Below are 13,581 nucleotides of genomic sequence, written 5' to 3'. Positions count from 1 at the left end.
AGTAAATGGCCTTGGGATGTGGCGCACCTTGGCCCCTGGCCTTTCCTGGGTCTGAGTCTCGCTCCATCCCTTTCGATGGAGGGATACAGAGCAGTTGCTAAGGGGTTGGAGAGAACCAGTTTTGAAAGTGATATCCGAGCGTGGTGGCTCACGTCTGTAACCCCGGCTCCTCAGGAGGCTGAGGTCTAGAGGATCGCGGTTCGAAGCTAGCCTGAGCAGGAAAGTCTGTGAGACTCTGATCTCCAAGGAACCAGCAGAAAACCGCAAGTGGAGCTGTGGCTCAAGTGGTAGAGCACCAGCCTTGAAGGGTAAACTCCAGGAAGCATGCACAGCCGTGAATTCACACCCAGTACCAGCCCCCACCTGCCCCCATAGACAACAACAAATCTACACCTGATTTGCTACAGGAGAGAATTTTCTAGACCAAGCAGCTGGGTCCCAGGTGGGAGGGGGGAGCCTTACCGATGTAGAAAGCCACGTCGTCCTCCCCCGAGAAGTCGTCCAGGTAGGCGATGCCCAGGGGCTGGATTGGGGTCTCCCCCAGGCCTCGAAGAAGGTTCCCCAGGAACACGTAGGCCCAGGCAGAGGGGCTGCCCTCCCCCGAACACCCTGGAGGGGACAGAAAACAGGGGGATCAAAGCCAGGCGCCCCGGGACGCAGCGCCAGCAATCCCAGCTGCTAGGAGCTGAGATCTGAGGATCGCGGTTCAAAGCCAGCCTGGGCAGGAAAGGCTGTGAGGCTCTGATCTCCCATGAACCACCAGAAAACTGGAAGTGGCGCTGTGGCTCAAGCGGTAGAGCGCCAGCCTTGAGCTGAAGAGCTGAGGGACAGCGCCCAGGCCCTGAGTTCAAGACCCAGGACTTACACACACACACACACACACACACACTATACACAGTAAACAAAGTGCCTTGAAAATAAAAGATATTTAATAACTGGTAATCTGTTCATCATATCTTATGTCTATTACATATAGTTAAATATATAATTATACCGTATATTATATAGTGAATTACTATATAATAGTATATCATTTTATAATAATATAGAGAACTATAGTAATATATGGTATATAATAATATATTACATAAAATATATATTATATATTATGTTATATATAATATATCACATTTTATATATAATGTGTAATATCTATTAGATGTTATTATATATTATATATAATTATATCATATATTATAGAGTATATTACATAGTATCAAACATATAATTATATGTTATATAATATTATAGCACATAAACATTACATACATTATATTATTATATCTAATTAAGAATATGTATATCTATAACAATAAATTATAATATTATATAATTATGCAATATAATTATATATAAGCTCTATAATTCTACAATATAATTATATATCTTTAATTCTACAGTATAATTTTATATGTTACCATATTGTATATTATATATAATTATGCACACTACATATGCTATGTAATGTATATTCTAAAAATACCATTGTAGTTAATATTATATAATTATTATAATTGTAATTATAATATAATTATAATATATTATATAACATATAATTATAATATATAATAAATAATTATAATTGTAATTATAATATAATATTATAATATTATATAATTAATGTTATAACAGGATATTACAATGCCACAGTAATCTAATCATGCTTTATTAGTACGTTTATAGTCAGATTCAAAGCCCATCATATTATGATGCTTTTTTCTTTTTGCCAGTCCTGGGACTTGAACTCAGGGCCTGGGCGCTGTCCCTGAGCTTTTATTTGCTCAAGGCAGGTGCTCTACCACTTGAGCCACAGCGCCACTCCCGGCTTTTTCTGTGTGTGTGGTGCTGAGGATTCGAACCCAGGGCCTCCTGCATGCTAGGCGAGCGCTCTACTACTGAGCCACCTGCCCAGCCCTTACAATGCTTTTATGGATGAAGATAGACCTGTGAGCGCAGGTCACACACAGAATGCGATTCTGTCCCGTGCAGCGCTGCAGTCGAGCAAACCCAGGGAGCCCGCAGAAAGCCCTTCCCCTCTGCACACGCTGGCTCAGGGTCCCCAAGAGTCTCTCCAGCTTCACACCGGCTCCCCTCACCAGTTCAGCGGGGCCTCCACCGCATGAGTCATGCCCCCAGCCTTGCTTTTTGCTGCTTCTCTAGGAGATTTCTAACAAGAAGCCATCTTACCCTCGGGTGTTTGGGGCTGTGGTGTTCGCAGGGCCGGGGCTGGCGGCTGCCCCCCGGAGTGCAGGACACAGGCAGACACGCTGGGGCTGGCATTGAGGGAGGGCGACAGCTTTCCGTATTTATACCTGGAAGAGTTGGACCTTGAGTCTCGTCTGTTCTTTTCCTCACACAGATGCCTGTGGCATGATTGACGCTGACTTAGACAGGAAATACACAGGGGCTCAGGGAAGTGTGTGTGTGTGTGTGTGTGTGTGTGTGTGTGTGTGTACTGGGGCTTGAACTCAGGGCCTGAGCGCTGTCCATCAGCTTGTTTTGCTCCATGGCCCCCTGTGGCTTTTCTGGCTGGTTCATTAGACATAACGATGTCTTAAATTTGTCTGCCCGGGCTGGCTTTGAACCGTGATCCTCAGATCTCAGCCTCCTGAGTAGCTGGGCTGACAGGCGTGAGCCACCGGCATTTGAATACCTGCGTTAAGATATAGAGACGAAGGCCTAGAAATAGAAGCAATGCAGTCCACCAGTTCTGGTTATGATCTTCACCCGTGACCCATTTGAGATCGGGCGTGCAGCAATTAATTGTAAATGATTGATTTTCATAACGGTATTTGGCTCCTGCTTGAGTAAAGCCTTTGAGCCAAAACACATTAATAAACTATCTCCAGCATTAATGTATCAGTAAGCATTCACATGACAGGTTAACATATCCATAAAATATTTTAATATGTTTATAAAATATATTGCAACATTGTTTTATTAATACTTTAATAACACATTACTAGCTACATTTTCTATATTATATTAATATATTAATTAACATTAATACATATTAATATTAATTAACATGAACATTAATATTAGTATATTAATGAAATTATATTAATTTAATTTAGAATCATTGAGAAGAATTGATATACTAATACAGCATATTAATAAAGTTTATTTATTACTATAAAAATATAATAAAGTACTACAAACTATTAATTATATCTCTATAAACATATGAATCACTTATATATTAGTAAATATATCATTTATAGCCAAATATATTAATATGAAGATTATATATTAATATATTATAACTAAATTGTACATTCTATTTACATGCTATACTATGTTCATATATTGTAATATATTACTATGTATTATATTATACATTAAATACTATAACTTATACATGAATACAGTGTGACTAACAGATCCATATATGAATATATTAAAATAGATGAATATATTAATATGTCAGGTAGCATATATGATAAATCAACGTAGCATAATTAATACATGAACATGTTATTAATATATGGCTATATACATACATATAAATATACAAATATATAAACATATAATTGCTATGTATTATGCTATAATCATATTATTCTATAATTAATATGTGTTTAACTATAACCTATTATTGTGTATTTATTAGTGCACCAGTCATCTATGTTATATATTCATGCATTTTAATTCCTTCATAGGTCTTCATGGTGTTTGATGCATCACACATATTGATCATGTATTAGTTAATAAAGTGGTTTGCCTCTGTACAGTTTGCTGATCTGCTCATCCATTGCTGCAGCAGTTACGTTCTCATAAAGCACATGGGGGACATCCCTGGGGTCCAGGTGACATCCTGAGTCACCAGACAAGGGTGCTGCTGCTGATCTCTGAGTCACCGGCCACCACAGCCCTATTTCCAAAACCGACCAACCGACCAGACTCTTGTCTCTGGGCAGACTCTCCCAGTGCTGTGCATCTCCCACCCCCCCCCACTCGGGCTGACTCTCACCCCACGCCATTCCCAGGCCGGGCTTTGAACTCACGGCTCCATGATGAAGTGCGGTAGGGCGATCAGCAGGGTCCCGGCGCCCATGAGCACGCACCCCGCCCCGATGGCCTTGGGTCTGTGCAGTTTGGCTCCAAAGTAGCTCACGAAGATGATAACCAGGAGGTTCCCTTTGGGGAGAGGGGAAACAAAGCCCAGCCTGAATCTGTGCACAAACCTGCGGATCTGGCCTGAGGGATCCATCTTCCCCCTCTACCCAGCCCCGCTTCCTGTACTAAGTCGTGCTCAGAAGCTGAGAACCAGCGTCTGCTTCCTCTCGCCAGGCCCTGGCTTTGCCTGGACCTTGACTTTCTACCTGACCTGCAGCCCAGGCCCACCAGGAAGCTAAGAATCAAGAAGTCAAACCTACTGGGTGGTGAGGTCGGAGACGCAGAGCCTTCCTATGCAAAGAGCAGTCATGGACCAACAACATGGGCATCATCTGGAGACCCACTAGACATGCAGATACCAGACTCTCTAAATGAGAGTCCGTCTCTGGCGGCTGGGAAGGTGGCTTAGTGGTAGAGCACCTGCTTAGCATGCCTCAGGCCTTGGGTTGGATCTAGAGAACCTGACACTAACGGCTCACGCCTGTCATCCTAGCTTCTCGGGAGGCTGAGATCTGAGGATCGCGGTTGGAGGTCGGTGAAAGGGATTGAAATCACTCCATTTATTGTTTTCATATTCTAAGAGGGGGGTGTGGCCGGCCAGTTGCTAACCGAAGGCACTGAAGAGTAGAACTTGAACCGCGATCCTCAGCTCTCAGCCTCCTGAGCAGCTGGGATGATAGGGGGGAGAGACTCCGGTGCCTGGCTCATTTCCAAAATTCGGACCCTCGGACTCATTCTTCAGTTGAATCCTAGTAGGTGAACAAGTAAATGGTGAGCCGGGCTCCCCCTTTTCCATATCCGAGGAGACCTGGGGCCCCAACATTAAAATAATAACAATAACAATAACAATATTATTAGGATTCTGAAATACTTACCGATTTCAAAGCTACCGTCAATGAGCCCCACGAGCGAAGAAGAAATATCAAATCTCTTCTCTATCTGAGTGATGGTGCTCTTGAGGTAGCCTTCCCCCAAGGCTTTGGCAAAGTAGACAAAGGACAATGCACCCAGAAACACCTGGAAAACAAGGAACCAGTCTCGTACAGCCTGCCTGCGGCCTAGCCCGGCCGAAGCAATATCACTCAACAATCACACGCAGGACACAGGGAGAGGCAGCAAGTTGCTGGTGGCTGAAGGGTTGAACTCCAGGACAGGGATCCGCTTAGGTCGATTTCAAGGTCACTGTGAGACATCTTCCAAATACCAGTGTCATTAGAAATTGGCCACGTAGGGCTGATTTTGAGTCTCCAAAGACTCTTAATGTTGAAAAGGAATCTTGACTTTGAAGAGCCGTCTATTCTGGGGTGAGAACAAGTGGAGGATCATGGGTAGGCAAGAAAATTGGACAAAGGAAGCCAGGAGCCGGTGGCTCACGCCTGTCATCTCCACTACTCAGGAGGCTGAGATCGGAGGATCGTGGTTCAAAGCCAGCCCAGGCAGGAAAGTCTGTGAGACTCTGATCTCCAATAAACCTCCAGAAAACCAGAAGTGGCGCTGTGGCTCAAGTGGTAGAGCACCAGCCTTGAGTGAAAGAGCTCAGGGACAGTGCCCAGGCCCTGAGTTCAAGCAATCCCCCAACGGCTCCACCCAATGCTACGGAGGATTTTACCTTCAGCTCCCTGCAGCAGCGTGGCTGTTTTTCCTTCGGAGACGAATGTCCTGTCTTAAAAGCGGACCCTCCAACTCTCTGCGCTGAGCTTTTGCTGAATAACTGGATATTCTCTTTGGTGGAGCCGTCCATTTTGAGAGCTCTCCTTGGGTCTGATCTGTCAAAGTTGATATCAAAAGTTGTTGTTGTTTGAAATACAGAATGAAAAAGATGTATTCAATACTACCTAATTCGGGGATATTTTCTTTTCCTTCCTCCTGTCCTTCCTTCCTTCCTTCCTTCCTTCCTTCCTTCCTTCCTTCCTTCCTTCCTTCCTTCCTTCCTTCCTTCCTTCCTTCCTTCCTTCCCTCCTGTCCTTCCCTCCTGTCCTTCCTCCTGTCCTTCCTTCCTTCCTCCCTCCCTCCCTCCCTCCCTCCCTTCCTTCCTTCCTTCCTTCCTTCCTTCCTTCCTTCCTTCCTTCCTTCCTTCCTTCCTTCCTTCCCTCCTGTCATTCCCTCCTGTCCTTCCTCCTGTCCTTCCTTCCTTCCTTCCTCCCTCCCTCCCTCCCTCCCTCCCTCTCTTCCTCCCTCCCTCCCTTCCTTCCTTCCTTCGTTCTTTTTTTCCTTTTTTTTTTGGTAGTTGGCTCCAATTCCACAGCTCTGATGTGAAATGGAACTACTACCTCTGATTCCCACTGGGAAGTTGGCAAAAGAAATTCCGTTCAATTAAAAAACCAAACAGGATGTGATTAAGCCAATCCTGCTCTTTGGGGGAGGGCCTTTCTTCTGCCGCCAACCATCCTGATTGTCCCAGCCCCTCCGCCTGACACCTCGTTACAGCCTTTGGAATACATAACGAGGCCCACATTGGCTACCTTTGTGGAGTAGCCAGAGTCTCTCAGGAGCAGGCTGGAGAGGAAGAAGAGCAAATCCAGCCATTTGAACAGTGAGTGGCTCAGGAGAATGAAGTTTGAACGCACAGATTCCCAAAGCATCTCACCATTTGTAGCTATTTATTTAATTAAATATGTGGCAACACCTAGCAGGCTTAAACTGCTGTGAAAAAAAATGAAGAGGGTCTAATTTGTGTATCCTTTGGGGGATACACAACATATCCTTGATATGTTAAGAAAGAGGATGATTCCTGCGTCCAGCTTAGATTGAACTCAGAAGAGTCTGCCCTAAAGAAAGATGGCGGCCTGCCCTAAAGAAAGATGGCGGTCTGCCCTTCCCATGTGCAGTTTTCCATCTTCCCCTGTCACGGTCTTTCATCCTGGCCCCAGTACTGACAAAATAGCATAGGGAGGGCCTGTGTCTCTCTGTTCATGTCGCTATGCATCACTGGGCCCTTGTTTTTAAAGAACCTCACATGGTTGCCTGTCTGCTAAACTCATCTCTGATAAGGGATTCACTCCCCTGATGGTCCGGAGTTGGCTTGACTGTCCACGAATTGAGATTTCTCCTGGTCCTTCTAATACTAACTAAAGAAAGGACGCTGGCTTAGTTTGTGTTGCTGTTGTTGTTGTTGTGATTTAAGCAGACACGGGTGGTTCACGCCTGTCATCCTCGCTGATCCGGAGGCTGAGATAGGAGGATCCCCATTGGAAGCCAACCAAGACAGAAAGAAAGCCTGTGAGACTCTCCAATGAACCAGCAAAAAGCCAGAAGTGAAGCTGTAGCTCAAGTGGTAGAGCACCAGCCTTGAAGCAAAGGCCTACAGAACTACACCTAAGCCCTGAGTTTTCAAGCTCCAGGACTGGCACACACAAAAATAGTGTGTTAAGGCACAGACTATTTGAGTTCATAAATATACATGGCTCCTATTATTTTTTTAAAAAGGAAAAGTGAAAAAAATAACCCAAATGAGCCCTTTTTCAAAGCAAAAAACAACAACAAACCCAAAAACTCAACAAAACCAGAAGCTGATTCTAACAAATAAACTGAAGATAAAAGACACAAGGATGCATGTTAATGAGATCCAAGTAGCAGTTTCAAGGATTATAAAACAAATAGCTTGCAGATATAAATAGACATAACTGTAGAATGATGACAAAATGGGCCACTTTCTTCCAATACATATTAATTATCTCTCTTGACACAAACCACAAGAGAAAAATAGCCAAGGAAGATTTCTTTTTAAATACCCTAAAATTATATCTTAAACAAAGATAATAAGAATAGATGAACTGGGCTGGGCAGGTGGCTCAGTGGTAGAGCGCTTTCCTTGCATGCATGAGGCCCTGGGTTCAATTCCTCAGTACCACATAAGCAGAAAAAGCCAGAAGTGGCGCTGTGGCTCAAGTGGTAGAGCGCCAGCCTTGAGCTGAAGAGCTGAGGGACAGCGCCCAGGCCCTGAGTTCAAGACCCACGACCGACAGTAAAAAACAATCAGCCAATCTAAATTCATTCACTATATTTCCTAATTAGGATCACTTCTTACAACGTCGTACCTGACGGATACGATGAATTTCATTTACCTCAACGCCCACAGAAAACATGCACATTTAAGATAATAAAATTTTAGCAGATGCGAACTGCAAGAAACAACAAACTCATTCCTCATTCTAGAAGGAGGAAGAAAGAACACCAGTACATTCTAGGAAACGAAGAATCTCTTCACCATCTCGGATGCCGGTTTCCTAAATTTGCTACCTCAGTAGGAAGACTTTTTCTAAGAGCCGTGATTTGCCAGGGTCACGGAGAGGGTCTTCCTGACACAGCCCATGGGGTTTCTTTGCCAGGGAAGTTCTAGAAGGGCACATGGCTGCTTATTTATTTTCCTGAGACAAAACTTGATTACCGAATTGAATTTGACTTAATCTACCTCCCCCTAGTAAAAATAAATAATAACAATAATCTGTGCTATCGTTGGAGTCAAATCTGTCTTTGAAAGACTCGAAGGACGGGGGTAGAGAGGGGGACTTGGTACCTGCTTAGAAATCGCAAAGCTCTGAGTTCAAACTTCCCCCAAATGAAGAAACAGAAAGACAACAAGACCGACGATAGAGATAGACAGACAGACAGATAGGTAGAAAGATAGACAGACATACAGACAGATAGGCAGAAAGATAGACAGACAGACAGACAGACAGACAGACAGACAGACAGACAGACAGACAGATAGATAGATAGAGATGATAGATAGAGAGATGGTAGATAGACAGATAGATAGACAGACAGACAGACAGACAGACAGACAGACAGACAGACAGACAGACAGATAGATAGAGATGATAGATAGAGAGATGGTAGATAGACAGACAGACAGACAGACAGACAGACAGACAGACAGACAGACAGACAGACAGATAGATAGATAGATAGATAGATAGACTGATTGACAGACAGACAGACAGACAGACGGATGGATGGATGGATATATAGATGGATGGATATATAGATGGATGGGCAGATGAACAGAGGGACAGACAGAAAGACAGATGAATAGACAGACAGACGGACACATAGACAGACAGAGATGGATAGACAGACAGACAGATGGATGGACAGATGGATGGATAGACAGATGGGCAGATGGACCGAGGAACAGACAGACAGACAGAAAGACAGATGGATAGACAGTCAGACACATAGACAGACAGAAAGAGATGGATAGACAGAAAGACAGAAAGAGATGGATAGACAGACAGAAAGACAGATGGATAGACAGTCAGACACATAGACAGACAGAAAGAGATGGATAGACAGAAAGACAGAAAGAGATGGATAGACAGACAGAAAGACAGGTGGATAGACAGACAGATAGAAAGACAGACAGATGGAAAGACAGACAGACAGGGGGACAGACAGATCTCTAGATAGACAGGACCCAAAGCGCTAACTGCAGAATGTTACTGTTGGAGAGGGAAAATCAATCTGGGTGTCGATGTTTGAGCTCGTGGGAAGGCAGGAAGGAATTGCAGTTGGTATTTGAGTATCTGAGACATGAACGTTCATTGTCTTCTGATATTTGCTGGTACTGGAGGCAGAGACACAAAATCCATCCTCAGTGGACTCCAGAAATCAAGCACCAAAAGGAGAATTCTATTCATCTCAGCTGCTGTCAGGCTCGGGCAAATGATAGCACCGGGGCTTCGAAAGCTGGCAGCGAGTCACTCGGCCAAAAGTGATTCATGCTGACAGCTCCTCCACTCCCAGAAGCCCGGGGAGGGAACAGAGACCAGCGCTGGACCATGAACGGCCACCAGCACGCATGCCTTCTGTCCTTAGCCTTGTGCAAACAGAGGGAGGGCAGACCCTCTTTAAAAAGGAAGGAGAAGAAGGAGGAGGAGGAGGAGGAGAAATAGGGGGAAGAAGAGGAGAAGGAGGGAGAGGAGGAGGAGGAGAGGAGGAGGAGGAAGAGGAGGAGGAAGAAGAAGAGAAGGAGGAAGAGGAGGAGGAGGAGGAGAGGAGGAAGAAGAAGAGAAGGAGGAAGAAGAAGAGAAGGAGGAGGGAGAGGAGGAGAAGGAGGGAGAGGAGGAGGAGGAGGAGGAGGAAGAGGAGAAGGAGGAAGAGGAGGAGGAGGAGGAGGAGGAGGAGAAATAGGAGGAAGAAGAGGAGAAGGAGGGAGAGGAGGAGGAGGAGAGGAGGAGGAGGAAGAGGAAGAGGAAGAAGAAGAGAAGGAGGAAGAGGAGGAGGAGGAGAGAAGGAGGAGGAGGAAGAGGAGAAGGAGGAAGAGGAGGAGGAGGAGGGAGAGGAGGAGAAGGAGGGAGAGGAGGAGGAGGAAAAGGAAGAGGAGGAGGAGGAGGAGGAAGAGGAGAAGGAGGAAGAGGAGGAGGAAGAGGAAGAGGAGGAGGAGGAAGAGGAGGAGAAGGAGGAAGAGGAGGAGAAGGAGGGAGAGGAGGAAGAGGAAGAGGAAGAGGAGGAGGAGGAGGAGGAAGAGGAGGAGAAGGAGGGAGAGGAAGAGGAGAGGAGGAGGAGGAGGAGGAAGAGGAGAAGGAGGAAGAGGAGGAGAAGGAGGGAGAGGAGGAGAAGGAGGGAGAGGAGGAGAAGGAGGGAGAGGAGGAGAAGGAGGGAGAGGAGGAGGAGAGGAGGAGGAGGAGAGGAGGAGGAGGAAGAGGAGAAGAAGGAAGAGGAGGAGGAGGGAGAGGAGGAGGAGAGAGAGGAGGAGGAGGAGAGGAGGAGGAGGAAGAGGAGGAAGAGGAGAGGAGGAGGAGGAAGAGGAGGAGAAGAGGAGGAGGAGAGGAGAAAGAGGAGGAGGAGGAAGAGGAGGAGGAGGAGAAGGAGGAGGAATTATTATTATTATTATTATTATTGTTGTTGTTGTTGTTGTTGTTTACATTTGGCCCACTTGATCTTGGGCTATTTGAGTCCATTCTTCTAGGAAAAGACTTGAAAGCAATGTGTTTGGTCCAGTACCCTCGCTTGGGGGTAGATGGGGGGGGAGGGGAGGAGTCCTATTTTATTCTAGAAACCAGAGTCCAAGAGGACACAGGGATCCTCCTTCCTTTTACTGGGGGGGGGGGGAACCCAAAACATCGGAGCTGCTCTGTGCAACCTGACTGCAACCGTCAGCCACCTGTCCTGTTCATTGAGAGCCGGGTGCTCACAGAGACTTGGGGGCCAGACGGACGGTCCGAGACTCTCTCTACCGGGGATCCTCAGCGACGGACAGACCATTCCTTAGTGTCAGCGCCAGCTCCAATGAGTACTTGATGAGGGGGGGATCAGGATCAGGTGGGGATGAATGTGCTTCTAATCACCCTTCCAGCAAACCACCGACACTTAGAGCCACCAGGAGGTGACTGTCCCCAGCCACCAACTTCCTACACACACACCCGAGTACAACATGGGGACCCCCTTGACTTGGGTTTTTCCTGTCATTCTCATCCATTTTCTGATTCCCCCCTATTTGGGGGGAATCCAACTGAACCAAAGTTCTCCTCTAGCTTTTTAGTTTGAAAGTTGGCTTCCTTTTTTTTCAGGGAGAATCCATTCTCTGTCTGTCTGTCGTCTGTCTGTCTGTCTGTCTGTCTGTCTGTCTGTCTCTCTCTCTCTCTCTCTCTCTCTCTCTCTCACACACACACACACACACACACACACACACACACACACACACTTCCAAAAGGAAAAACCAAACAAAAAAGAACGAAATCTTACCTGGCGTGGAGCTCAGAGGCACACACTTCTTAATAGATGATGATGAGGATGATGATTAATTTTCACCAAGAGGCTGGATCACCCAAGGTGCTCAGGCTGGACAGGGAAACTGAGGCAGCCCTACCAGCAACGGAGTCAGATCTAAGCCAGGGCTAGGTCACACCCCAACCCTGTCCCCAACAGAGCAAGTTAGGGGAGAAGGAAAATTAAGAAAAGAAAAAGAACTAGGAAAGCACCTCCCGGGTGCTCTCTGTCTGTCTGTCTGTCTGTCTGTCTTTCCAACTGGCTTCTTTTCCTGGGTAGTGTGCAGAAGAAAATGACACTTGTTGGTCAGACAATGAGCCAAAGCTGTTGAGCCATTTCTCCTGCGATTTCTACAAGCGCCAGGTCACACGTGACAGGGCTTTCTTTATGGGAGCCAGTGGAGCAAAAAAAAAAAAAAAAGAAAGAAAAGATCATTTGTGATCTTACTTGCTGCTGATTTTTTTTTCTTTCCAGAAAACCCAGCTCTGTAGGAGATCAGAGACTGGGCAAAGGAAAGGCAGAAGGAGAGACGGAAATTGGCTCACAAAGATCTCTTCTTTGCAAGCCCTTTTGATGTTGTGGTTGTCGTTTTAAATCCTTCTTTGGGGACATCGTTAAACCTGATGGCTTTGTTGGTTGGTGGGGTTTTGGTTTTCTTTAAAAAAAAAAAAAAACAGAAAAGAAAAAGGCTCATGGACTGAAAAGATCTATAGGTTTTCCTTTCCTCATTAGGTTTCTGGAATCCGTAGGATCGCGGGTCTGATCCGCTCAGGAGTTTCTTCCCCCCTAGAGATCGGATCGGTTTTCGTAGGTCCCCAACCTCAGCGTCTTGGAAAATGGAAAAAGAAAAAAAGAAAATCTAAGAGTTAGGAATGGGTTTTTGGCATCCAATTGCTCACTCGACCTTAATCCCAAGGAAAGAGAATTTCTTAACACTGAGCAATTCTAAGGCGTTCTTTTGTGAGGAAAATGAATTGTGTGTGTGTGTGTGTGTGTGTGTGTGTGTGTGTGTGTGTGTGTGTGTGTGTGTGTGTGTATTTGGAGCAATATTAGTTTGGTTTGGCATGTACCAGCAAAGTGAAGGAACGTACCCCCAGAATGACTCGAGTTCACTCCACTCTTCAAAGGTTGGAATTCTTGGTCAGTCACTAAATTTTCCCGTGTCCAGTTATTTCCTTCATGAAGAATGTTCATTCTTAAAAAAAAAAATGGGTAGATGACAGATAGACAGACAGACAGATAGATGGATAGAAAGACAGACAGACAGACAGACGGACGGACAGACAGACAGACAGACAGACAGACAGACAGACAGACAGACAGATAGATAGATAGATAGATAGATAGATAGATAGATAGATAGATAGATAGATAGATAGATGATAGATAGATAGATAGATAGATAGATAGATAGATAGATAGATAGATAGATAGATAGAAGCAGCTGGGCATCAGTACTCAGATCTGTCATCCCAGCTACTCAGGAGGCTGAGATCGGAGGATCATGGTTCAAAGCCAGCCTGGGCAGGAAATCTGTAAGACTCTGATCTCCAGTGAACCACCAGAAAACCGGAATTGGTGCTGTGGCTCAAGTGGTAGAGCACCAGCTTTGAGTGAAAGAACTCAGGGACAGCACCCAGGCCCTGAGTTCAAGTCTCAGGACTGACAAAAAATAATAATAATAGTTTCCCACCCCCCTCAGACTTTGAATCATTTTCTGTTTCTTACAAGTGGCATCATATTTCTTTATTC

The 13,581-nt window shown here is 45.4% G+C and overlaps 1 protein-coding gene across 1 annotated transcript in view; it reads right to left on the bottom strand.

Annotated features, from left to right (window-relative positions):
- LOC138820132 (solute carrier organic anion transporter family member 1C1-like) overlaps positions 1–11,980 on the bottom strand; it is a 24,694-nt gene extending 12,714 nt beyond the window's left edge. The window contains exons 1-6 of the mRNA XM_070011842.1: positions 11,806–11,980; positions 5,729–5,885; positions 4,995–5,136; positions 4,008–4,140; positions 2,188–2,312; positions 463–609 (exon numbers count right to left, since the gene is read on the bottom strand). Of these exons, the coding sequence (XP_069867943.1) occupies positions 463–609; positions 2,188–2,312; positions 4,008–4,140; positions 4,995–5,136; positions 5,729–5,860 (679 nt within the window). The 5' untranslated portion in view covers positions 5,861–5,885; positions 11,806–11,980. The remainder of the gene's footprint in view (positions 1–462; positions 610–2,187; positions 2,313–4,007; positions 4,141–4,994; positions 5,137–5,728; positions 5,886–11,805) is intronic.
- Positions 11,981–13,581: the final 1,601 nt, after the last annotated feature.

The sequence above is a fragment of the Dipodomys merriami genome, unplaced genomic scaffold (genome assembly GCF_024711535.1).
Source record: "Dipodomys merriami isolate MVZ:Mamm:240054 unplaced genomic scaffold, mDipMer1.0.p SCAF_84, whole genome shotgun sequence".
Classification (NCBI taxonomy): Eukaryota; Metazoa; Chordata; class Mammalia; order Rodentia; family Heteromyidae; genus Dipodomys; species Dipodomys merriami.
This window is presented reverse-complemented; position numbering and strand designations above follow the sequence as displayed.